Here is a 26,165-nt window from a genome sequence, read left to right as displayed (position 1 = left end):
TGACATGCCAGCAGACCAAGGACAGAGGGCCTCCCAGTTTGATGACGTGACTCCAACTCAGTCACAGTCTTTTTCAATGCCACTATACCTGATGTGGAGGATCTGGTATTGAAATAGTTTACTACGGCATCTGAAGCCCATCGTTGGTCGGGTCTGTGCAGAAGGCTGGCAGGTATGCATGGTTAAGAGATGATTGGCTGTGGACCTCCTCCTCCCATGGATCAGGCTTTGGGGCCCTTGATGTCCCCCACTAAGTCAGTTTTGGGGATACCGAGTTGCCCGAGCAGGAACACCAAGATGATGGATGCCATGCTTAATAAGCTGCATGGAGCTATGGCCATACAGGGAAGGTTGGTGAACACTGGGGCTATTCTAGCCTTGTACCAACGCCTGCTGGCCGCCCAGTTAGTGGGAGACTCTGACATAACTGCAGAGGTGCAGCAGGAGTCATCTCTTCTGGCCAAGTTGATGAAGGAGCAGGCGGTGGTGACCGGTAAGGCCTTGGCCTCGCTTTGTATAGTGAGACGCCATCTCTGGCTGTCTCAGTCACGGCTACAGGGGGAAGACCGGGCCTGTCTACGAAGGCTGCCTGTGGTCCCGTCTGTTATGTTTGGACCAGATGCCAAGGCGATGCTTCAGCAGGCTCAAGAAGCCTGCCAATGTGCTAAAGAGATGTCTGGTATGCACCGACGGGACCATGACCAGCGGTTTTCTCCAGCCCCACAGCCAAGACCACCTCAATTAGGTTCTGCTGCTTCCAGTGATCTATGGGTCCGTTTGGAGGCCAGCCAACGTGGTAGAGCTAGACGCGGTCAGCGGAGTAGGCAGGGCCGGGGCCCCCCAAGCCATCCACTTCTTATTTAATTATTTTTTATTTATTTTCATTAATTATCAGCACCCTGTCTCCCCATGCCATCTTCTAGGCCAGTGTAAACTGCCCTGGGAGACTCTTGGGGCAGACCCCTGGGTGGTTTCCACCATGACTCAGGGCTATCGACTGCAATTTCTGCACCCACCCCCTCTGACTCGGTCAGCCACCTTTACACTGGTGGCAGATCCTCAGTGCAGGGAGGTGCTTGCAGCAGAGGTCTGCACGCTCTTAGCGAAGAGAGCCATCATGGAACTGATGCTGTACAATCCCCAGGCTGGGTTTTATTCACGTTACTTCCTCATTCCCAAGAAGGATGGGAGACTGAGGCCAATTTTGGATTTGAGGGGGTTGAACAAGTTTTTGAGGCCCCTACGTTGCAAGATGTTGTCTGTACCACGGGTTCGACAGGCCATCCTCCAAGGCGACTGGTTTGCCACGATAGACCTGGAGGATGCGTATTTTCAGATCCCGATATGGGAAGGGCACAGACGTTATCTCAGGTGCGCCTTCAATGGCAAAACCTTCGAGTTCTGTGTCCTCCCATTTGGCATATCACTTGTCCCCCGCGCGTTCACAAGGTGCATGGACGCTGTACTGGGACCCTTGCGTCGGGAGGGTATTCGCATCCTCAATTACCTGGACGACTGGCTGGTGTGTGCTCGCTCGGAGGGGCAGTGCCGCGGAGACGTGACTCGTCTCCTGCAGCACTTAGAGTACCTAGGCCTGCACCTCAACAGGAAGAAGAGCAGGCTCCAGCCCTCACAGTCCACGGAGTTCCTAGGCATGTGTTTGGATGCCAGGGCTGGGACTCTTTCCTTGACTCCTGTGAGACAGGCCACCCTCAGGGCTTGCTTGTCCCAGTTCCGGCTTGGGGCCAGGGTAACCTGGAGGCTATGTCTCTGCCTCTTGGGGTTAATGGCAGCCACAGTGCATGTCAGGCCTCTAGCTCTTCTGAACATGCGGCCGGTGCAGCACTGCCTCTTGTGCCTTGGACTTTGCTCACAGAGGAATCTGCAGACCAGTGTATTGGTGATGCGCAGACTGTGTGTGGCTCTCTGTTGGTGGCAGCGGCTGACCAACTTGGCACATGGGATGGCACTGGGACCTGTGTTACCAGGTGGTGTCATCAGACGCATCCCTAGTAGGCTGGGGGGCTGTCCATGAAGGCAAGGGCGTCAGCAGCCTTTGGCACGGACCCTGATTAGCGCAGCACATAAATGTGTTGGAGCTGCAGGCTATCCATCTGGCTCTTCTGCACTTCCTGCCAGACCGCCATGTGCTGATGAGAACAGACAGTACAGTAGCGGCGGCATATATCAACAAGCAAGGGGCTCTAGGTTCCCTTTGCCTATGCAGATTGGCTCTGACAATATTGGAGTGGGCTCATCCCCAGTTCAAGTCCCTGAGGGCCACATACATGCCGTGTCGGGAGAACCTTGCTGCAGATTGGCTCCTGTATGCCTTCCCTCCCTTCATCCTCCTACACCAACTCCTACAGAGAGTCCAGGTAGAGGAGGTGAGCCTCATCCTGGTGGCCCCGAATTGGCCCCAGATGATTTGGTTTGCGGAGATTCCGCCCCTTCTTCAAGGTCAACCGTGGGAGCTTCCCATTTGCCGGGACCTCCTGTCCCAGGCAGAGGGAACTCTTTTCACCCTTTTCCCCAGGGCCTCAGGCTTTGGGCCTGGCCCCTGAGAGGGCCGAATTTCTAGCTATGGGATTACCTCAGTCTGTGGTAGGCACGTTGCAGGGTGCCCGGGATCCCTCAACCAGGGCTGCTTATTCCTATCATTGGGGGATGTTTCAATCATGGTGTATCTCACGACAGGTGGATCCCCTCTCCTGTATGGCCCCTGATATCCTTCAGTTCCTTCAGGAGCTGTTGGAGGCAGCCAAGTCTCCCTCAACGTTGAGGGGGATGGTTGCAGCCATAAAGGTAGCCCGTGTTGGGCCTTGTAGACTGGCACAGGGTTGTTGTGACCTTATTGCTCAGTTCCTTAGGGGGGCTTGTAGGGTTGCCGGGTGTCCCCCCATGGGATTTGGAGATGGTTTTGTCTCAAGACAACATTCTTGGTGGCTATTGTGTCAACAAAAAGGGTGGGTGAGCTACATGCCCTTTCTGTGCATGAAGAGTACTGCCGCTTCTTGCCTGGGAATGCTGGGGTGCTGCTGCGCCCTAATCCTGCATTCCACCCTAAGGTCTGGTCTGAGTCCCACGCCAACCAGAGTCTTGAGCTGCACCCTGTCCGCCCTCCTCAGGATGGTGGAGTTGGGTCGACTGGGGGATCACTGTTGTGTCCCGTAGCCTTAACGCTGTATATTCAGCGGACTCATGCCCACAAGGCTAAGGACCAACTCTTTGTCTGCTACAGGACTAACACTCTTGGGCGGCCAGACTCAAAGGCTAGGCTGTCCCACAGGGTGCATGCACATTCTACATGGGGCCGCCCTACCTCCTGGGCCTTGTGGAGAGGTGCCCCCCTGTCTGAGATTTGTACGGCAGCCTCTCGGTCGAGCCCGTCCACCTTTTATAAGGTTTTACTGCATGAATGTGGCAGCTGGCATCCTGTTCACTGAGCGTGTGCTGGGCAAGGACATGGCCGAACATACCATGCCTCCAGTGCCATAGCTCTTAAAGAGTACTTTGGGTCGGAGTGATGTCGTTTTCTTTTCTGTCTGGGCTAGCCCGGCAGGCTAGGTGACCTTCCACCCATTTGCGGCTGGCCTTAGTGTCTGGCAGGACCAGCTGGGCCTTGGTGGCGTCTTGCGCTGGATCCTTGGTTTGATCACGTGGGTGGTTCTGGTAGCGGTGACGTCTCATTTGAATTGTCGTCTGCTTGGTTTCCACGCGGTGTGTCTTACAGAGTCCCCGTACATATGGAATATGTAGGGTGGAGAGATAGTCTTGACACGATAGAGAATGGATGGTTACATGGTAACCTAGGTTCTCTGAGTGGAGAGAATATCTCTCCAGCTATTAGCCGCACAGAGTGGCCACACAGGTGTGGTGCTTATATAGCCCCAAGTTGCTAATCAGTGTGGCCACCACAGATGATGTGTCTTAAACAGTAATCCACAACAGCTGCCCCTGTGGGGTCAGTTCCCGTACATATGGATTATGTAGGGTGGAGAGATAGTCTCTCCACTCAGAGAACCTAGGTTACCATGTAACCATCCGTTATGTAATCGAGAAGTTCTTGTCCGAAATGCTCCTGTATCTCCTTCCTGACTGCAGCAGAGAAAAGTGTCTGTGAGAGGGATGAAAGAAGTCCTGGATGATGCATGCGTGTGCATCTCTAATTGTAGATTTCAAGCAATGGTAACAGCGGGACACTGATCATCCTCTTTGCTGTTTTAATCACTCTTCTCAGTCGCTGTCTCTCTTCTGCTCTGATGTTCTCGTACCAGGAAGTGATACAGTAGGTGAGGATGCTCTCGATGGTCCCGCAGTAGAACACAGTCAGGGCTGACTTGGAGAGGCCTGTTCTCTTCAGCCTCCGGAGTAGATGAAGACGCTGTTGTGCTTTGCTGGTTACAGCTGTGGTATTGTCTCTGGAGGTCACGTCTTGGATGTTGCTGTATGTCATCCTTTGGACTACCACAGAAAGATGACCTCTAAAACTGTCTTTATTCTGACATTATTTGCTTTGCTCTATCCAACTAGCTTTACATTATTATTCATAATGAATTCCTAAAACAGTGATTGGGAATTTTTGTATTTAAGTATGGGCATTAGCAGCATTTAGCTTGTATAATTAAGATTTAGGACATGATGTAATAGCTTTATAAACTGAATGCAGACGGATTTCACTTTCCCTTAAAATGTGTAACCTCATTCATGAAAATTGTAAAAAATTGCTCCGACTGTATGGGAGAGGGAAGATCATAAATGTGCACAGCTCTTTGCTGCTGCTGCTTTCAGAGTTTATGGTGGTTCAACCTTTTCAGCTTTCCACCACAGCTCTCCATGTAACCATGGCAACCACAGAAACCATGGGAAGAGATAGGCCTGCGGCACAGAAGCAGATTTGATGTGTATTTCAGTGTCCTGAATCTGAAAGATGAATGAAAAGAAATTCTACTGAAACGGCTTCAACGTCTGATGATCCAGTCTCTGACAATAAACAACATATTTTACTTGTTATAAAAAAACTTGCTATTTTAACTTTTAAACCGCTCTATTTAGCTATGAGTTGAGATTATACTGGGGGCATATCAGCAGCCTGGTATACAGGACTGTAGGATTGGATGTATTTAGGAGCTGTGATAGTGGCGTTGCACCCTGCTGTCATCCATTAAACCACAGAAAGTTGATATTGGACTGCAGCAACAGCTCACTGTCCAAAAGCAGCTTAAGTTACATGATACTTTATGATCTTTCTGTCATTTATTCACAAACTGTACATACATTGAGCAACAAATTGGATTAAACATTCTCTGTTGGAAATAAAATTTGCTGTCACATGCCCTATGACTCAAATATAACTATACTATAACTCATATTTTTCATGTTTTGTACAAACTGACCTAATTTTCAGTTGTTATTCTGGGTTAGACAGAGACAGAGACTCGATACAGCTCAGACAGCCTACAGGCGCCCACTCAACCAACCCCCACTGTCTATAATAAACACATTATTTTTAGGTCATTTCAATTGAACAGTTAATATGATGAATGGAACTGGTATAATTCAAGCTGCTGTGGGTCCTTGCAAAAGGTCAAAATAATGTTTTTCATCAATACATCCACACTGACATGGTGGCAACAAGTCAGTTGACTTTTAGCTATATGCCATATAATAATACCATTTCTCATCATTATATATGGATGCAATACAAAGAAGTGGACAAAGTTTGGTGAAACAATGTGGCTGAAAAAAAGTCATTTGAATATGTAAACTTTTGCCTGGCAAACATAAAGTGTTATTTGGCCTTTGTCCGTCTCAGTGGCAATGAAGTCAGCCAATCTCCTATCACCAACGTCACCATAACACATGAAGACTTAACACTTGTCTTGAGGGGACTGAGTGAGTGAGGGATTCTCCAGCAAAAGGCGTGGAAGACTTTCCTGAAGGTTGGCAGGTATCAAATATCTTTAAAGACAAGCTGCACCGACAGGTTTCATTATGAGACCATCTTAAGGGTTTAAAGTGATTTAACCTGAGTTTGTGAAATGGAAAATGACTCTATCATGTTTCACTTTGACCTTGCCATGTATGTGAACATTGGCTATTACCGCTATCCAGCCTTTGTACTGTGCTTTCTGCTGTTTTACTTTATTGTCGCTGCTAATGTTATTATAATACTGATAATATCATTTGAGAGAACGCTACATGAGCCCATGTATATGTTTATTGCCTGTTTGTCTGTAAACTCTCTGTATGGTTCAGCTGGTTTCTTCCCCAGATTCCTTGCAGACCTTCTGTCTGACACTCATTTGATCTCACGTCCTTCTTGTTTCACTCAGATTTTTGTTATTTATACGTATGCTTCCAATGAGATGACAATCCTCGGCATTATGGCATATGATAGGTATGTTGCTGTGTGTCATCCTTTACACTATCACAACAAGATGACTGCTAGAACAGTGTACAGCTTGTCAGCCTTAGCTTGGATCTGTCCAGCTTTCTCTATTGCAACAGGTCTCTATTTGGCTATCAGGCTTCCTTTATGTGGCAACAAGATCCTAAAAGTTTATTGTGCAACGTGGAATGTGGTTAAACTGTCGTGTATTTCCACTTATATAAATCACACTGTGGGAATGTTTGTAGCTGTAACTACAGTCTTTCTACCTCTGACCTATGTTTTATACACTTACTTTCGAATTTTGCTTGTGTGCAGGAAAAGTTCATCTGAATTTAAGAACAAGGTGTTTCAGACCTGCTTGCCACACACTATTTCATTTGTCACTTATTCTATCACTGTATTTTCTGATATTGTCTTGAGTCGTCTTGATGATGAAAAGCTAAACCCCTTTTTAGCTACAATTTTATCATTGGAGTATGTCATGATCCCTCCACTTCTGAACCCTCTTGTGTATGGCCTGAAGTTACCAGAAATTAGAAAGCACATTTTCAGGATGTTTTCATGGTTAAAAACTATGTCTTAAACAACCTCTTAAAATGTCACTAAATACTGTATTTAAAGGATAGGTTCGCATTTTTTTCAGTCTGTCCTAAAATAACAGTCAGGTCCACATATGCACATTGACACGTTTTTCTTGCTTTAATCATTCATCCTGTTCATACTAGACATTAAGAGATCCTTTTATAATTCACTTTCAGTTAAAATGATGGGGGTCAAAATACACAGCTCTCTGCAAAAATGTATTTAAAAGTTGATTTTAATCAGTCAAATTGGATCAGTTAATTAATCAACTATATTCAGTACCTTTCAAAATTACTTTCTTTTTAGTGCTAAAATGTCCTCTTGTTGTTGTGATCCTTCTACTTCAGCTGAAAAGGAAAACACTGTCTGTCAAGACACAAAGAGAAAAATGTTTATTAAAACTGTACCTGTGGAAGATATACATTGATTTGACTTAATCAGGTCTTAAGATAAACTTTTAAGTATTTTTGCTCAAAATGGAGACTGTGGTTTTGGTCCCCCATCATTTTCATTGTAAACACATTGTAAACAGTCAGTATGAACAGGAGGAATAATCACAGCAAAAAAAAAAAAAACGGTTTTAATGTAATTTGAGCACTTAACTATTGTTTTAAGACAGAATTGAAAAATGGTGAACCCATCCTTTAACATATTCTTATTATGCTGCCTGTGAACTACTTTCTTTGTAATGTTTGACTATGGTTTAACAAAAATAAAATTAGAACTGAACTGCATTTCTCTGGATGTGGTGAATCAAATCAACAGTGAATCAATGTGAGTGTACATGTTCAATGTATATTATAGTCTAAACTGAAATACTTCAGACACTAGCAAATGCTTTTAATAAGTAAACTTTGATATACTACATCTAATATATTAATTGCTTTATAAGTCATGTTGTTTTACAACAGGATTGCAAGGCTGAATGACCTTTACTGAAGTTTTACTGAGATGACACAAGAATTGATAACTGGTATTTACAGAAGAGACCAATTATTTAGCTGCCGACTATGAAAGTATATTTGTTCACCAAATGCATGTGCTTTTGTTCAAACTGGCCTAATTTTCAGTTGTTATTCTGCTAAGGATGAAGGTCCAAGTTTACTTTACTCACTTACACTGAAAAAAATAGTAACCAGTGCGCTATCCCCATTAATACTTCTCAAAGTAGTGTAATTCATTCTCAAAGTAAATTTGAATGTCCTTACTTTGGCTGAGAGACAAAGATTCAATACAGCTTAGAGAGCCTGAAGGTTTCCACTGAACCAACCCCCACTGTCAGTCTATAATAAACAGATTATTTTTTAGGTGATTTAAACTGAGCAGTTAACACAGGTGAAACAGGTGTAATTCAAGCTGCTGTGGGTATCTTGCAAAAGGCCAAAATAACTTGACTTTTTTTTCAATACATCCACACTGACATGGACTAAGTCAGTTGACTTTTAGCTATATGCCATATAATAATACCATTTCTCATCATTATATATGAATGCAACACAAAGAAGTGGACAAAGTTTGGTGAAACAATGTGGCTGAAAAAAAGTCATTTGAATATGTAAACTTTTGCCTGGCAAATGTAAAGTATTATTTGGCCTTTGTCCGTCTCAGTGGCAATGAAGTCAGCCAATCTCCTATCACCAATGTCACCATAAAACTTGTCTTGAGGGGACTGAGTGAGTGAGGGATTCTCCAGCAAAAGGCGTGGAAGACTTTCCTGAAGGTTGGCAGGTATCAAATATCTTTAAAGACAAGCTGCACCGACAGGTTTCATTATGACACCATCTTAAGGGTTTAAAGTGATTCAACCTGAGTTTGTGAAATGGAAAATGACTCTATCATGTTTCACTTTGACCTTGCCATGTATGTGAACATGGGCTACTACCGCTATCCAGCCTTTGTACTGTGCTTTCTGCTGTTTTACTTTATTGCTGCTGCTAATGTTATTATAATACTGATAATATCATTTGAGAGAACGCTACATGAGCCCATGTATATGTTTATTGCCTGTTTGTCTGTAAACTCTCTGTATGGTTCAGCTGGTTTCTTCCCCAGATTCCTTGCAGACCTTCTGTCTGACACTCATTTGATCTCACGTCCTTCTTGTTTCACTCAGATTTTTGTTATTTATACGTATGCTTCCAATGAGATGACAATCCTCGGCATTATGGCATATGATAGGTATGTTGCTGTGTGTCATCCTTTACACTATCACAACAGGATGACTGCTAGAACAGTGTACAGCTTGTCAGCCTTAGCTTGGATCTGTCCAGCTTTCTCTATTGCAACATGTCTCTATTTAGCCATCAGGCTTCCTTTGTGTGGCAACAAGATCTTAAAAGTTTATTGTGCAACGTGGAATGTGGTTAAACTGTCGTGTATTTCCACTTATATAAATCACACTGTGGGAATGTGTGTAGCTGTAACTACAGTCTTTCTACCTCTGACCTATGTTTTATATACTTACTTTCGAATTTTGCTTGTGTGCAGGAAAAGCTCATCTGAATTTAAGAACAAGGTGTTTCAGACCTGCTTGCCACACACTATTTCATTTGTCACTTATTCTATCACTGTATTTTCTGATATTGTCTTGAGTCGTCTTGATGATGAAAAGCTAAACCCCTTTTTAGCTACAATTTTATCATTGGAGTATGTCATGATCCCTCCACTTCTGAACCCTCTTGTGTATGGCCTGAAGTTACCAGAAATTAGAAAGCACATTTTCAGGATGTTTTCATGGTTAAATAATATGTCTTAAACAACCTCTTAAAATGTCACTAAATACTGTATTTAAAGGATAGGTTCACATTTTTTCAGTCTGTCCTAAAATAACAGTCAGGTCCACATATGCACATTGACACGTTTTTCTTGCTTTAATCATTCATCCTGTTCATACTAGACATTAAGAGATCCTTTTATAATTCACTTTCAGTTAAAATGATGGGGGTCAAAATACACAGCTCTCTGCAAAAATGTATTTAAAAGTTGATTTTAAGCTAATCAGTCAAATTGGATCAGTGAATTAATAACCTATATTCAATATCTTTCAAAATGACTGTCTTTTTAGTGCTAAAATGTCCTCTTGTTGTTGTGATCCTTCTACTTCAGCTGAAAAGGAAAACACTGTCTGTCAAGACACAAAGAGAAAAATGTTTATTAAAACTGTACCTGTGGAAGATATACATTGATTTGACTTAATCAGGTCTTAAGATAAACTTTTAAGTATTTTTGCTCAAAATGGAGACTGTGGTTTTGGTCCCCCATCATTTTCATTGTAAACACATTGTAAACAGTCAGTATGAACAGGAGGAATAATCACAGCAAAAAAAAAAAAAACGGTTTTAATGTAATTTGAGCACTTAACTATTGTTTTAAGACAGAGTTGAAAAATGGTGAACCCATCCTTTAACATATTCTTATTATGCTGCCTGTGAACTACTTTCTTTGTAATGTTTGACTATGGTTTAACAAAAATAAAATTAGAACTGAACTGCATTTCTCTGGATGTGGTGAATCAAATCAACAGTGAATCAATGTGAGTGTACATGTTCAATGTATATTATAGTCTAAACTGAAATACTTCAGACACTAGCAAATGCTTTTAATAAGTAAACTTTGATATACTACATCTAATATATTAATTGCTTTATAAGTCATGTTGTTTTACAACAGGATTGCAAGGCTGAATGACCTTTACTGAAGTTTTACTGAGATGACACAAGAATTGATAACTGGTATTTACAGAAGAGACCAATTATTTAGCTGCCGACTATGAAAGTATATTTGTTCACCAAATGCATGTGCTTTTGTTCAAACTGGCCTAATTTTCAGTTGTTATTCTGCTAAGGATGAAGGTCCAAGTTTACTTTACTCACTTACACTGAAAAAAATAGTAACCAGTGCGCTATCCCCATTAATACTTCTCAAAGTAGTGTAATTCATTCTCAAAGTAAATTTGAATGTCCTTACTTTGGCTGAGAGACAAAGATTCAATACAGCTTAGAGAGCCTGAAGGTTTCCACTGAACCAACCCCCACTGTCAGTCTATAATAAACAGATTATTTTTTAGGTGATTTAAACTGAGCAGTTAACACAGGTGAAACAGGTGTAATTCAAGCTGCTGTGGGTATCTTGCAAAAGGCCAAAATAACTTGACTTTTTTTTCAATACATCCACACTGACATGGACTAAGTCAGTTGACTTTTAGCTATATGCCATATAATAATACCATTTCTCATCATTATATATGAATGCAACACAAAGAAGTGGACAAAGTTTGGTGAAACAATGTGGCTGAAAAAAAGTCATTTGAATATGTAAACTTTTGCCTGGCAAATGTAAAGTATTATTTGGCCTTTGTCCGTCTCAGTGGCAATGAAGTCAGCCAATCTCCTATCACCAATGTCACCATAAAACTTGTCTTGAGGGGACTGAGTGAGTGAGGGATTCTCCAGCAAAAGGCGTGGAAGACTTTCCTGAAGGTTGGCAGGTATCAAATATCTTTAAAGACAAGCTGCACCGACAGGTTTCATTATGACACCATCTTAAGGGTTTAAAGTGATTCAACCTGAGTTTGTGAAATGGAAAATGACTCTATCATGTTTCACTTTGACCTTGCCATGTATGTGAACATGGGCTACTACCGCTATCCAGCCTTTGTACTGTGCTTTCTGCTGTTTTACTTTATTGCTGCTGCTAATGTTATTATAATACTGATAATATCATTTGAGAGAACGCTACATGAGCCCATGTATATGTTTATTGCCTGTTTGCCTGTAAACTCTCTGTATGGTTCAGCTGGTTTCTTCCCCAGATTCCTTGCAGACCTTCTGTCTGACACTCATTTGATCTCACGTCCTTCTTGTTTCACTCAGATTTTTGTTATTTATACGTATGCTTCCAATGAGATGACAATCCTCGGCATTATGGCATATGATAGGTATGTTGCTGTGTGTCATCCTTTACACTATCACAACAAGATGACTGCTAGAACAGTGTACAGCTTGTCAGCCTTAGCTTGGATCTGTCCAGCTGTCTCTATTACAACATGTCTCTATTTAGCCATCAGGCTTCCTTTGTGTGGCAACAAGATCTTAAAAGTCTACTGTGCATCGTGGAATGTGGTTAAACTGTCGTGTATTTCCACCTATATAAATCACACTGTGGGAATGTTTGTAGCTGTAACTACAATCTTTCTACCTCTGACCTATGTTTTATATACTTACTTTCGAATTTTGCTTGTGTGCAGGAAAAGTTCATCTGAATTTAAGAACAAGGTGTTTCAGACCTGCTTGCCACACACTATTTCATTTGTCACTTATTCTTTCACTGTGTTTTGTGACGTTGCCCTGAGTCGTCTTGATGATGAAAAGCTAAACCCCTTTTTAGCTATAATTTTATCATTGGAGTATGTCATGATCCCTCCACTTCTGAACCCTCTTGTGTATGGCCTGAAGTTACCAGAAATTAGAAAGCACATTTTCAGGATGTTTTCATGGTTAAAAACTATGTCTTAAACAACCTCTTAAAATGTCACTAAATACTGTATTTAAAGGATAGGTTCGCATTTTTTCAGTCTGTCCCAAAATAAAAGTCACGTGCCCAAATACACATTGATTGATGTTTTTCGTGTTGCAGTCATTCATACGTTTCTTACTAGACTTTAAGTAATCCCTTCATAATGCACTTTCAATGTAAGTCATGGACAAAACCCACAGCTCCCAGTCTTTTTAGTGTCAAATTTCCTCTTGTTGTTACGATCCTTCCACTGCAACTAAACAAGAAAACAGTCTGTCAAGACACGAAGAGAGACATGTTTATTAAAACTGTAGCTGTGGAAGATATCCATTGAATCGACTAAATCAGACAGCTTAAGTCTCATTTTATCTTAAGATAAACTTTTAAATATTTTGCTCAAAATTAAAGTATGAACATGAGGACTTGAAAAATGGTGAACCTAACCTTTAACATATTCATGTTATGCTGCCTGTTAACTATTTTCTTGCTTGTCTGAAAATAAAGTTAGAACTGACCTGCATTTCTCTGGCTGTGGTGAATCAAAACAACAGTTAAACAATGCAAGTTACCATGTATAATTTTTACAAGTCATAGTGTTTTACAGCAGGATTTTAAGGCTGATTGACCTTTACTGAAGTCTTACTGAGATGACACCAAAATTGTCAACTGGTATAGAACCGACCAATTATTCACCTGCCTACTATGGAAACACATGCATTCACCATTGAAATAAACTAATTGAGATTCAACATGTATCTTGTCTTTATGACTTCCATATTCCATAATTAGACTAGTTCATAATTACAAGAATATCATAATTAAGAGAAAAGTGTCTCCTTATTATGAGATCCAGATCTTATCAAACAACCAGGTGGTTATCAATATTGCTATTCTAGAATATAAAGGGACTACACCTGATTTAATTAGCTTTTATTTCCTCTTTGGTTTGAGTTACTGAGTGATATTAATGTCACTGAGTAATGTGGGTGGTATTATTATTTGTCAATAATGTACAGATAATTATAGCAAAGGGTTATTCTTATGGCTAGCTTTGCAGTCACACCATAAAAAACTGTCTCAATTAGCTGCTTTTATTGAGTTAGGTTGCTTTCTTAAAATTATATAAATTTTACGTCAGCGTTACTGATATGCCTCCATTTCCCTCCTGTTTTGTTGACACTTAGCCAGCTTAGTGACTTATGTACAGTAGATGTTTTTACAAAGTGGAACACACTGTAGCTATCGGGAAGTGACTCTGACTCAAAATAATTTAGTTTTTGTTATATAAAATGATTGTTTGGTAAAGCCTTACCCCTCCCAGCAACTGTCAAAACATAGTTTACAAAGGTGTTTACATGTACAACAAAATCTATACACAGAATATTCAAACTAAACTGAATTATACCAAATCAAGATTGTCATTCAACAAATCAGTAGCACTGTTTCTTCTGTTATCTAATGGGGCATTTCATTCCTTTATTAGACAACACCAGTAAAAAAGATGGCAGGAAATTAGTGAGAGAGGGGAAACAAAGGTCATCAGTCAGACTTGAACCAGGGATGTTTAACACCAATATCAAATAAAAATGTGAATAAAAGGGATAGGATGGGTGGTTTCAATGTTCTACATTCATAATTTAATCTCAGTTTTTGCTCTATGTACTTTAATGGAAAGAAAATTGTGTTTACATGTAATGAATGAATGTTTAGAAGAAAATGTCTGAATTCACTTTACATGGTCTTTAAAGTCTCCTCTGCGTCAGCGCTTGTACTAGGATCCATTGTTTTACTGCAGTTCAATACATTCTCCCTGTTGTTACGTCACTTTCAGTTCAGCTTTTTCAGATGCAGAAGTTACATTTTCTCACAAAAATGACTCCAAAAGCCTCATTAGTGTATTTATAATTATATTTTAAAGAAAAACTAGTTCCTACATTATTTTTCTAAACATTGATTCAATGGGGGCTCTAACCTGCAACCTCCTCTTTAAGCAAAAGGGACTATAGAGTAGTAGAAGGGCCACGGCGGTAAACCTTTAGCCAGTCGGGCTCAGTGAAGCAGTCTGACGGCATGTCGTGGCACAGCAAACATTCATTGGACTCTGTCTACTGTACCCATAGAGTCCAGTGGAGGGCAGAGCCTGTGTGAGAGAGAACAAAAGTCACAATATTGTTTTTTTCTGTAAGCATAGCAGGAGCCCTTTACTAGACCTTACAGCACCATCTGCTGTGACAGCTGTTAGGGAATTTTCCCAATTTAGGGTCAAGCATGGGCTCTGAGGTCACAGAAAAGGCAGCACTATCATCTTGGCAGAGAGACAGTCTCTCTTCTTGAGACAGTGAAGGCAACTGTCAGTGGGAGTCACTTTGATAACGTAGGCACAGCATTGCTGTGGCAACCAAGGTCAGAGGATATGAATGTCTGACTTCCTAAACCCACAGATGGGTAACTGTCTTCTTGTATGTTGAATAATGAACCAAAAGGCAAATCCCATACTGTTGATGCATTGAGTATGACGGCATAGAATATTTGTGGCACTGTCTGTGAAGTCTTAAATACGATCCACAGAGGACAGTGACAGAATCGTGGTGGAATCATGCATCAGAGGGGTGTATTGATAATACTTTGATACTCCTTGGCCAAGCTTCAATAAACATTTTCAGAGTAAGACCTCCTGGGCTCCTGGGCACTTTCTCCACTGACAAGCAGGGACGGACTGGGAATAAAAAACAGCCCTGGTCTTTCTCCCTAATAGGCCCACGACCCAGCCATGGACACACAGTCACTATCAGGGTTGTCCTTATATCTCCTCATAATATTATACCAAATATTATACCAATATTATACCAAACAAGGTATTTGTAGCAAAGACACATCGCAAAACCAATTAACTAATTAATTGCACAACTCTGCTCAATTTATTCCTTATAATAATGAAGCTGTATACAAACAAACCCCAGGATTGTAGTCTATGTGAGGATAAGTGTCTTCTCATAGCCCATCACGCAAATGACAGAGAAACAAACAACACTCAGATGGAAGACTGAGAGATTTTCCTCAAACCTTTGAGTTAAATGTGGAGCTTTATTTAGCTCCTTCCACCACTTGATAGCATGACAAGAGTGATACCAATGGATGCTTTAGATTTTCCAGTGTCATATATATGGTCCAAATACGCCGTCGTACCTTTCTCTCCTTATGTTGTCTGCTTGCCATTATTACTACAACTAGGCTAATGATTCACTCAGTGTCGCTTTATCTGACATTTTGGTTGATGAACCAGGCAGGCCGCCCCTGCTGACAAGTGACTGACAAATTCTTCACAACAACAGCAACTTTAGTGATTGGACAGCTTGAAGTCTCATGTTAACCACGTCATTGAATATTACTGCCATGAGAGGATATAATCAAATGGTAACATTAGATGATGGGTGAATAGAGACAGAACAGGACCCTTCTCTTCTCCTGCCACGAATCAGACAGTTTCCTATCTGTGCAGCATTTAAATGACATCTGATGTACTGCCAGTAGAATTATATGATGGATAATATGTCAGTGATTACTGTGTTCACTCTGTCAGGGTTAGGTGGCACAGCAAACTACAGAGTCACTCTCTTTGCTCTCACTTTGCTGTGTTACTGTGTGATTTGGCTGCTAAATGTGACCATTATTTTGACAATTCTTATGGATAAAAGCCTTCATGAACCCATGTATATCCTCCTCTGTAATCTCTTCATCAATGGACTTTATGGCACAGCAGGCTTTTACCCACATTTTCTCATTGGTCTCCTGTCTGCTGCTCGTGTCATTTCTTACAGCGGATGTCTTGTGCAGGGTTTTGTTCTACATTCATATGCTTGTGCTGATTTGTCTTTTCTTGCTTTAATTGCCTATGACAGATATGTGGCTATATGTCGCCCTCTGGTGTACCACTCTGTGATGACTAAACAAAGAATGTATGCGTTTGTGTTTTTTGCTTGGTTTATACCCTTTTTTTTGGTGTTTGTGGGCACAATAACAACTTCTAGATCGAGGTTATGTGGCTCACACATACCAAAGATTTACTGTGTTAATTGGTTAATTAGTAAAGTAGCTTGTTCTCTATCAATAGCAAGCATTGTTATACCAGCATTTAACTATACTTTTTATTTTGGTCATTTTGTTTTAATTATTTGGTCGTATGTATATCTGATCAGAACATGTCTAACATCCAAAGAGAACTGGAGCAAGTTTATGCAGACATGCCTGCCACATCTGTTCTGTTTAATTATTTTTGTTGTGTGTTTGCTTTTTGATTTATTGTACATGCGATTTGGCTCTAAGCAGTTATCACAGAGTGTCCAGAACTTTATGGCAATTGAATTTCTCCTCATTCCTCCAATCCTCAATCCTCTTATATATGGTTTAAAATTGACACAAATAAGAAACAGAATCATACAATGCATGTGTGTAAAGAAAAAAACAACAATATTGAATCATTAGAAAGAAGTTGACATTTATACGTTTTATGCATCATTTTATATTGTGTGTGTGTTTTTCATAGTGATGTCTATTTATGCAATCACATCATATGTCACATCGTATTTAACACATATATGTAGGCTACTGCATGTCAGTATCAGTAAATCACTGTCTTATCACATATCATTGTGCTACAGCTTCAGTTAATTGTGTAGCTTTATATTGTTGAAAACACATTGCTGATAAAGTCCTGAACACATTTCATGATCTAGTAGGCTATTTATTTTAAATCTATTTTCTTTAATTATGGAACGTACAGCACACACCTTTTGCTTTCACTAAAATTATTTATTTGCATTAAGACAATATTGTCTTCTGTGATATTGTCTTCTGATAAGTGTCCTGTAGTATTTTCTGTAATATCCATAGTGAGCAGTTGTCATTGTGAATCTGTTTAAAGCTTCAACCTCAGCACGAAAACTTTTTTAACCAACTGCAGCAGTTAACTGGTTCAGTTTACCTGTAAAATATTGCTGAATCACTGATGTATAATTACTTTGACTGAAACACACACAGTGTACAGTGTGAGTTGCTTTATTGTGTGAAGCACTTTGTGTTACATTTTGTTTGTTTGAAAAATGCAATACAAATAAAGTCTGACTGATTGATTAATTCTTGTGTTTTTTAAATTTGATTCCAAGGTTTTGTTGATACTATTATGCTAAAAAATTATTTATATGTCAGTCATTTGTTGATCTACAGTTACTGTTTTTAAGAATGGATTAAAACAAGTATTTAAGATTAGAGAAAGATGTTTGTTTGGCTGATGTCAGATTGTAAACATTTTTATCTGGGCCCTGAGTTTGAACCCCCAGCTGTGTTGTTATTGTTGTGTTGCTGGTATTAATAGACCGTGTGGATGTGGAGAGACAACAGAGTGGTAGGGATGTAGCTACAGTGCAGGGCTACCTCTTACTCTGTGACCACTTCAGCTGTGACATTAGGAACGTGTGATTTGTGCTCTGATAATGGTAAATGTTACTGTTGTAGTTTTTACTCTATCTGGGATAAATGGGACAATTAATTACAGAGTCACTCTATTCACATTCACTCTTCTATATTACTGTGTTATTTTGTTTGCCAATATCTCTCTTGTCATGATCATTATCTTAAATGAAAATCTACATGAGCCTATGTACATCTTATTGTGCAATTTTTGCATTAATGGGCTTTATGGGACAATGGGTTTCTATCCCAAATTCCTCTTGGATCTCCTGTCGTCTAATCAAGAAATCTCATACGGTGGATGTCTTTTTCAGGCTTTTGTCATGTACTCATATGCTTGCAGTGATTTGTCAATTCTAGCAGTCATGGCCTATGACAGATATCTGGCTATATGTCGACCTCTACACTACCACTCTTTCATGACGAAGAGCAGGCTCTCTCAGCTGGTCTGTTTCTCCTGGTTTACACCATTTTGTGTTTTTTCCATCAACGTACTCCTGACTTCAAGACTCAAGTTATGTGGTTCAAAGATTCAGAGGCTGTTTTGTGTGAACTGGGTAATTGTTAAACTTGCCTGTCCAGATAATGACACCTTTTCAAACAGTGTGATTGCATATATAACTATTTTTATTTATGTGTCTCATGGGCTCTTCATCATTTGGACTTATATGCATCTTATTAAAAAATGTGCGAGGTCCAAAGAAGACAGGGTAAAGTTTATGCAGACCTGTGTGCCACATTTAACTTCTTTAATCACATTCCTTGTTGCAATTGTTTTTGATTTGATGTATATGAGATTTGGCTCCAAAGATTTACCTCAAAGCCTCCAAAACTTAATCACTATAGAATTTCTCCTTATTCCACCAGTTATGAATCCTCTGATATATGGATTTAAACTGACCAAAATCCGAGATAGGATTCTCGGTTTAGTTGGCATTAAAAAATAATTACCTATGTAGAATGCTACAGATGTAATGTATATAAGGTGTTTAACTGAAGCCAATTTGCAGTTCAATGTATTTGCCTTAAGATATATTACGATGTCTCTGTTTTCCTAAAGATGTCTGCACAATATGTCCAAGTCTGTTCCACATGTATGAGGAAGGCAGGCCTCCAGATATGCTTACTAATAGAGTGTGTAAACCTTTAAATTGCATTAATTTGATGTCTGATTTGTCTTTGCAACTTGTATGAATATATGGAGATGTTTATATTCTGCTCTTGGATTAAGTGCAATTAGTCACACACACTTGTTTTACACACTGGCATGTGCACACATGCAGTGTATACACATAGGATGAATATCCTTTTTTTATTAAATTAATTAAATTATTTTACACATTAGAGCTCTTCTTTTTGCCTCATGTTTGAGTTTTCACATCATAGCATATCATTAGTACAGCTGTTACATTTGACATAGCTGCTTTAGACCTACTGACCAGTACTCTGCATGAGGTTTAAACTGTTTTTAATGTTTGACAGTTAATTGAAGTACATTTACACTCAAAGAAACTTTACACTTCAAAATCACAGAATCCTTAGTCTTATTACATCCACAGTAATCCAGGACAGACGTTTTCATCTAATTTGACTCATCAGATCTCTTGTCTACGATGTGATCCTGATTGATTGTTCAGACAGAATTGTTCATGTCACTGCACAGAAAATAATACAAACAGTAGAAAGGGGCGGGGGTACTTGCTTGCAGTGAGTACAAGGACGGTGATGAAAGACTTATGATAATAAAGTTACAAAGAAGATGTGTATCTTAAAACTTGTAAAAGGCTGTATAAAAATCTGAATAAGCAATCATTTCGGTAGATTCATGTATAGATGCTATTTCCCCTGTTCATTTATTGTGGTCGTAATCAAGAATTTTATGTGCTTCATGTCTCAGATGCCTCATGGTAGAGACTCGCTGCAGGTGTCTGACCCCTTTTTCCTCTGCTGGGGCCAGGCTCCCTGGGTGAGTAAGTTCCCCAGCAGAGCCCCTCCTGTAGCCCCGATAGCTGACCGGGTGCTCAACTGACTACTACTGACTCTGTAGTAGCCAGCAACCGCCCCAAATGCAGCCCCAAGTGCAGCCCCAAGTGCAGTACCTCCAGCCCTCAGGAATGACGTCCAGTCGGCCTCAGGTTGCCACATTTTGTTTGTGGTCTCTCTCTGTGGAAATCAGGATCATAATTGCTTTATTGGTATATCTGTTTACTGTCCCACCATTCAGAAAAAAAATTGGACAAAGGGTTTGCATGGAGGATGTTTCCCCAACACTTTGGACCCAATATAAGATGGATGCATAGACTACCAGAAAAAATAAATGAATCAAAAAAGAGACACAGTCCCAAAGGTTTTCTATCTATTTAAGACAGTTGTACTTCAGATTCAAAATGCTGTTGACCCGAGCAGACCCAAATATAGAAAGAACACCAATAGATGTATTTCTTTGCACTTCAAAGCTGATACTCTCCTTGCGCCTTTAAAGACAAAAGACATATTTGCACACACATGACGATAGACCAACCCTATGTAGACAGGAATAGAATAAATATAACTTGGACTCAAAGAGTTGTTAACACCCTCGGTTCTTACATTTTTATCCATAGATTTGTATGCTTTACTTTAAAAAAAAAAGTGTTAGCCATGTAAGTGGCCTGACTCAAGGCATGTACGGTAATGCTGTTTGATGTTTTGGTCTAAAGTTAAAAACATTTTTTTGGCATATTTTGGTTGCTAGGCTACAATTTCCAATTGAATGTTAAAATACCTAAAAAGTCTATCATGATATTGGCTGAGTGTATTTGTAGTATTCTCCACTTTCCTGTGTGTGATCACAGAGGAAAAAAGTCCACAGAGAACTGAGTCTTATTAATATGGTTTAGTTATCATGTACTTCAGGTCAAACTGGTGCAGCAAAACTAACTTCTCTAGCTGAAATGAGCAAAGAGGTCACTTGTCTTGAACTTCTCACCTAATCAAATTTTCTTATCAAATATCTTCCAAAAATTATGGAAATGTCAATTTTCCCTCACCTTGTCATGTGGCAGCATGACGTCAGTGTCCTGCACTTTCTGCTTTGTCTGTTCTGGCTCTGTAACTGAAAGAGGTTAGTGGCATCAGTCATTCAGCATTAGACCCTTCATTTACTTAACAACACCAGATTTTGGATCATGTCTGTCAGGATCAGTACTTACTGGGTTTGGTGGTGTCTTCATGGTGACTCGAATGTACTGTGAACGCCCATTCCTGCTCTTTCCTGATGTCCTCCAGTGTCTTGAGGTTTGTCATTAATGTGGGGCTGTCACTTTTGTCAAAGTGCACAGTGTCAGTTTCTTTTTTCTGTACGAGTCTCTGCATCCCTTCAATAGTTTCTATCAACACCTTTTTTGTATCTTCATTGTGTCTCTTCACCTCTTCAATTGTCTTTTTGAGCATTTTTGCTTCACTTTTGTGATCTGCCATCATTTGTTGTGTCTTAGAGGCTGCGATCTCTTGCTCTGGTTCCTTTGGCACTGCTTCTTTCACCTCACTGCTTTGCTTCATTGCTTTTATCACATCATCTTTCTCAGCACATCTTTCACTCAGGCTTGTGATCATTTTATCTTTCTCTATGGTGACTTCTCTGAGCTGGTTGTTCTCCCTCCCAGCCTCCAATAATTTTATACGAATCTCCTCTTCATGGTCTTTCTTTTGCCTCGCTTCTGCCTGCCTCTCCATCTCTACTGTCACCTTCAGAGCTTCAATCTGTGTATCTTTCTCTGTATCTGTCTTAATAATTTCCTCTATTATCCTCTCCTTCTCCTCAACTGTTTGCTTTAGGAGATCATTTTCTCCTTTTGCCTTCATGAAAATACTCAGTAAGTATTCAGTATCATTGCTCACTTTTGTTTCCTCAACCTTCGCCAAGAGGTCACTCACCTGAGTATCTCCAACATTATTAAAAACATGGTATCTGTTCCCACATTTGTCAACCAACCTCTGCAGGGCAGGCCATCTCTCAATGTGCTCCTCAATGGGAGTGCTGCCCAGTTTGTCTCCCCACGTGAACAGCACAATGACTCGAGTCCACACCCATGCTCCCAGCAAGCTCAAGTGTTCATCCACTTTCAGCCGGTCTGTTTCAGTGTAGGTCTCGTCGCTGCGTACAACCACCAGGACAGCATGAGGAGCATGCATAGATGTGCTGTGGGTAATCTGCTGTTGCACCTCCTGAGGAGTGTCTTCAGAGCAGTATCTCCCATTCCAGCCAGGAGTGTCAACCACACTGACTCGCTTTTGGTGAATGTCACCCTGTCTCTCGATGCACTGGGACGTTGGATGTCCGGCTTGAAAGACTTCATCGTCAAGAATGATGTTTCCAGCTGAGCTCTTCCCAACCTGCTTTGGTCCCACAATCAGAAGGCGAAGCATAGAAATTGGAGGGTACTCCACTGAATTAAAAAAAAAAGTCTTCATTAAAACAAGAATATACTTTTGCCTGAGAAGAATATCTTGTTTGGGTGCAGAAAAAGAGGAGGGGGAAAGCTTTAAGAAACATTGGTTGTTTCCTAAATTGGTTTTGAACCATAAAATGTATGTAATTTAAGGGTATTTTTATTTAACTACAACAGTTAATATAGTGTAATATGTCCATTTAAACCTGCAATGACTGGTTGGCCACTTGGGGGCAGTGGAAACGAGCTGTGAAAATAACGTTTGTCATATATTTTCATTTGATATGATGAGGTTATTAGCAGTTATGGAGTGTTTCTGTCCATCTGGCAATTAAAAGTCCAATATTCACTCTCCTAACTTTATTTTTGGTCTGAACCAACTCATCAATTTTGTCTGTTTGCTGTTTGGTGCTGGGCAGGTTGTAGCCTACATGTCAAAATGTAAAACACTTTTTTTTACGGTCATAATTACAAGTACCAGTACCTATAGTGCAAATGTACATGTTATGCTGTGTTTTGATTTAGATATGTATTGCTGGGGTTTTTTTGTTTGCTGTTTTGCTTAATTTGGACATTGATTTGCTGGATGTGTGATTTGACTTGCCGAACCCTTTCTCTGCTACTATGATTGACACTTGAGTTAAGACAGGTGCGGGGACGAGACGGCGGAAAAAGAAATAAGAGACGCAGATCAGCAGGGAGTGGGAAGAAGACCGAGCAGCAGCTCCTGAGCTGCTGCCCGCGTATGAACGGTGACTTATTCGGACTTTTTCTTGTATTGGGCCTCTGATTGAGCTTGGATCCCAGGGGTCTTGGTGCTTTTAATAGCTGAAGAGTTTTATCCAACTGTTTATTTATTGGCCGGCTCCCTTCCTATCAGTGGAGAATTTTTAATGCTAGTAATTAGGACCTCATATTGAGTGACATTAATTTTTTTTTTCTTCCTGAAAATCGATGCCTGTGCAGCTGTGAGATTGAACAAAAACATAATTAAAAACCGTGTAAAGGGAATTCAGACTTTTCTTCTTCTACACATTAAATATGTCAAAAATGTATTTCTAAAAAAGGTGTAAAAAGTATTTCAACCATTTTAGATTTGGAGCTAGGCTTCACAAACTTTCAAGATTTCTGTGTTCAGGATTTAGTGGTGGGTCTGAAAATCACTGCTACGTTAGGTAATGCGGTGGTGATTGGCATAAACCCGCCCCTGCTGCTGTAGCTCTATAAATACATTCCGCACACTACAACTACAGTCTACAGTTAGCTGAGCCGAGCTAGCAGCTGAGTTAGCAGCAGACGTAGCGTCCACAGGCGGGGAGTTCCGGTCCTCTGAAATTAGGCCAACGCAGAAGTAACTTAGAACTGCATTCTAGCAAAAGGCCACCAGGGGGCGACCGTTTTGGTGTCAAAAGGACTTCCGTCTCAATACAAGTCAATCGAGAATTCACCAACTTCTCACTTGATTTCTAACCTCAGTAAACATTTTCAAAATGTTTTTATGGTCTCAATCACTAGTTTAAAGACTTCTTCAATGCAGTATGATGTTCATTTGTGAAATTTTGGCCTCCCTGATTTTATATTTGACAATAAAGCAGGGTATGCATTAGGGCGTGGCAGTCCACAAACCAATGGGTGACATCACGGATGTTACGCCCATTTCTTTTATACAGTCTATGAGCGTCCATGTTTCGGGTAGAGGTGGTGACTTTGATTGACAGGTGACATTTGGTAGGAGGCAGGGTTTCAGCGAACTCGGCGGACCGGGCACTCCCACAGCATTTGGTAGCAGAGAAAGAGGCTGATTTTTACACAACTTTGAAGCCTAATTTCATATATTTGCGTTTTTTTTCTTTTTTCTTAATCATTCAAATTTGGCAGGGTGGTTAACACACTTTTCTGTGGTATGTCAAACTCAGAACACATATTTATTATTACTTTACACAGACTTTAAGTTGAAGTCAAAACAAGAAAACAGCACACTAAGGTGCTTTAAGTGATGCTTACCCATTAGAGATCTGAGTGTTTTTCTGGCTGTCTGCACATTGTTTCGCCTCAACGTCACCCTCTTTTCTGCCTCTTTCCTTTCCTTCTCAGTTACTCTTGAGACTTCCTCATTTGTAGTCACATAACCAGCTCCTCCTGCCCTTGCGTTTTCTGCCACGAGTGCATCGATCTTCTCCAAAAGCTCTGCAACCTGGGTGCCATCACCTTTTTCCCAAGTGTCTAGAACAAGGTACCTATTTCCACACTTTTCCAAACCTGCCTTGATAAACCCATGTTTTGCAATGAATCCCTCCACAGACTCTCCTTTCTGTCTCACAGATCTGGTGAATATTACTATTGTGTTTCTCCACAATGTGTCATTAAGCAGTTCCAGAGGTCCCTCAACTGTCCACTGCTTGCCTTGGTGAGAGCTCATGGGTATGACTGTGAGAAAGGCATGAGGTCCTGGTGGGCACATGGACATGCAGGTTGCCATGTTTTCATTCACTAGGTCAGGGTCTTGGACAAAGTAGTGAATCCACCTTTGAGGGGTGCTGACCACAATGACTTGACACCCATTGCCAAGAACACCCTGTCTCCGGACGCACATCTTCACATCTCTGCTGATATCAAACATCTGTCGACCGAGGATGGTATTACCTGTTAAATTCTTCTCCAGCCAGTCATGACCCAGGAGGATAATCCTAAACTCCTGAGGACAATGTTTACCCCCTGCTGGGAGATGAGACTTATCAGCAACACTGATCATATGTCATTGCATAATAGTGTAACTCTAACACAGTTGTTGTAAATGTTAATTGTGCTGTAATCTATTTTACTGAATCATCAAGTCAAAGGTGACATCTTTAAAAGTCTTGTTTTATTTGACCAACAATCAAAAGTACAACAATATTCAATTTACTACTATGTATGACAAAGAAAAGCACAAATTCATCACATTTGAGGAACTGAAACCAGTGGATTGTTGGCACTTTAACTTTAAAAACTCTTTCTTGACATTGAAACAATTGACAGAGACAGATGGTGATAAAAAGTTCCAGAAGAGCTATTAAATCGACGTGATTATTTTGTCAAAAGCTGTTTTTAAGGTTAAGAATCAACTTTCAATCTAAACTTTTAAACAAACATGGACAATAAGTCCATAAATCAATCAGAAAAGTTGAAGTTTAGACCTTTATTGTAAGATTGTATTAAGTATCAACCTCCTTTGACAACCAAAAACTAAACAACTGGAGGCTTTAATTCTGTTATATAAATGTTAGAATTCATAAATAAATGCCACTGTTTATACTCAAAGTGTTTGTATATTGGATTGAAGTGTGAGTGCAAATGTAATTCATCAACATACCTTTATGTTTCTGCGCTCTGTGGGTCACTGAATTCTTCTTCATTTTCAATTCTCGGTTGTCAGTGTTGATTCCTGCTTTAACATTTGACACGACTTTCTCCCACACAGGTCAAAGTCCAGCCAACCACAGCACTCATAAAACTCTTTGCTGTTTGGTTAGGTATCATTTATAACTGTCACAGAGTAAAGAATTTAAATAATAAAAATGTAATGTAATTAGATGATAATAATAATTAATTAATTAAACTTAGTAAAGTTATTGCTTTCAATCAGCTTCTTACTTCATAATTGACGTGACGTCAATATAATTTCCTCTGACGTGATGGAAATATGACTGTGTGCATGTTGGAAGAATTCACATGTATCTGCTAATTGTGGAAAGTTACTGTGTTCACCTTTAATCAGACTTTGGATTTGTGACATAACC

The 26,165-nt window shown here is 40.3% G+C and overlaps 6 protein-coding genes across 6 annotated transcripts; 5 read left to right on the top strand and 1 right to left on the bottom strand.

Moving 5' to 3' along the window:
- Window positions 1–2,153: 2,153 nt before the first annotated feature.
- Window positions 2,154–6,977, top strand: LOC128368347 (olfactory receptor 51E1-like). Its single transcript, XM_053329138.1, has 2 exons — window positions 2,154–2,186; window positions 6,069–6,977. Exons 1-2 carry the CDS (start codon window positions 2,154–2,156, stop codon window positions 6,975–6,977), a joined length of 942 nt encoding a protein of 313 aa, XP_053185113.1.
- A 1,818-nt stretch (window positions 6,978–8,795) lies between these two features.
- Window positions 8,796–9,731, top strand: LOC128368346 (olfactory receptor 51E1-like). The gene has a single exon (XM_053329137.1). It carries the CDS (start codon window positions 8,796–8,798, stop codon window positions 9,729–9,731), a length of 936 nt encoding a protein of 311 aa, XP_053185112.1.
- A 1,822-nt stretch (window positions 9,732–11,553) lies between these two features.
- Window positions 11,554–12,489, top strand: LOC128368345 (olfactory receptor 51E1-like). Its single transcript, XM_053329136.1, has one exon. It carries the CDS (start codon window positions 11,554–11,556, stop codon window positions 12,487–12,489), a length of 936 nt encoding a protein of 311 aa, XP_053185111.1.
- A 3,538-nt stretch (window positions 12,490–16,027) lies between these two features.
- Window positions 16,028–16,972, top strand: LOC128368344 (olfactory receptor 14I1-like). Its single transcript, XM_053329135.1, has one exon. It carries the CDS (start codon window positions 16,028–16,030, stop codon window positions 16,970–16,972), a length of 945 nt encoding a protein of 314 aa, XP_053185110.1.
- Window positions 16,973–17,688: 716 nt separating this feature from the next.
- On the top strand, window positions 17,689–18,903 carry LOC128368343 (olfactory receptor 11H6-like). Its single transcript, XM_053329134.1, has one exon. The coding sequence runs from the start codon at window positions 17,980–17,982 to the stop codon at window positions 18,901–18,903; it is 924 nt and encodes a 307-aa protein (XP_053185109.1). The 5' UTR covers window positions 17,689–17,979.
- A 698-nt stretch (window positions 18,904–19,601) lies between these two features.
- LOC128368342 (GTPase IMAP family member 8-like) lies at window positions 19,602–25,138 on the bottom strand. The gene is made up of 4 exons (XM_053329132.1): window positions 24,391–25,138; window positions 21,148–22,383; window positions 20,986–21,050; window positions 19,602–20,119 (listed from the first exon to the last, which is right to left on the bottom strand). Exons 1-4 carry the CDS (start codon window positions 25,136–25,138, stop codon window positions 19,859–19,861), a joined length of 2,310 nt encoding a protein of 769 aa, XP_053185107.1. The 3' UTR covers window positions 19,602–19,858.
- Window positions 25,139–26,165: the final 1,027 nt, after the last annotated feature.

This window comes from Scomber japonicus, chromosome 11, assembly GCF_027409825.1.
Source record: "Scomber japonicus isolate fScoJap1 chromosome 11, fScoJap1.pri, whole genome shotgun sequence".
Lineage (NCBI taxonomy): Eukaryota > Metazoa > Chordata > Actinopteri > Scombriformes > Scombridae > Scomber > Scomber japonicus.
The sequence above is the reverse complement of the archived record's forward strand: the minus strand, read 5'-3'. Positions and strand labels throughout refer to the sequence as shown.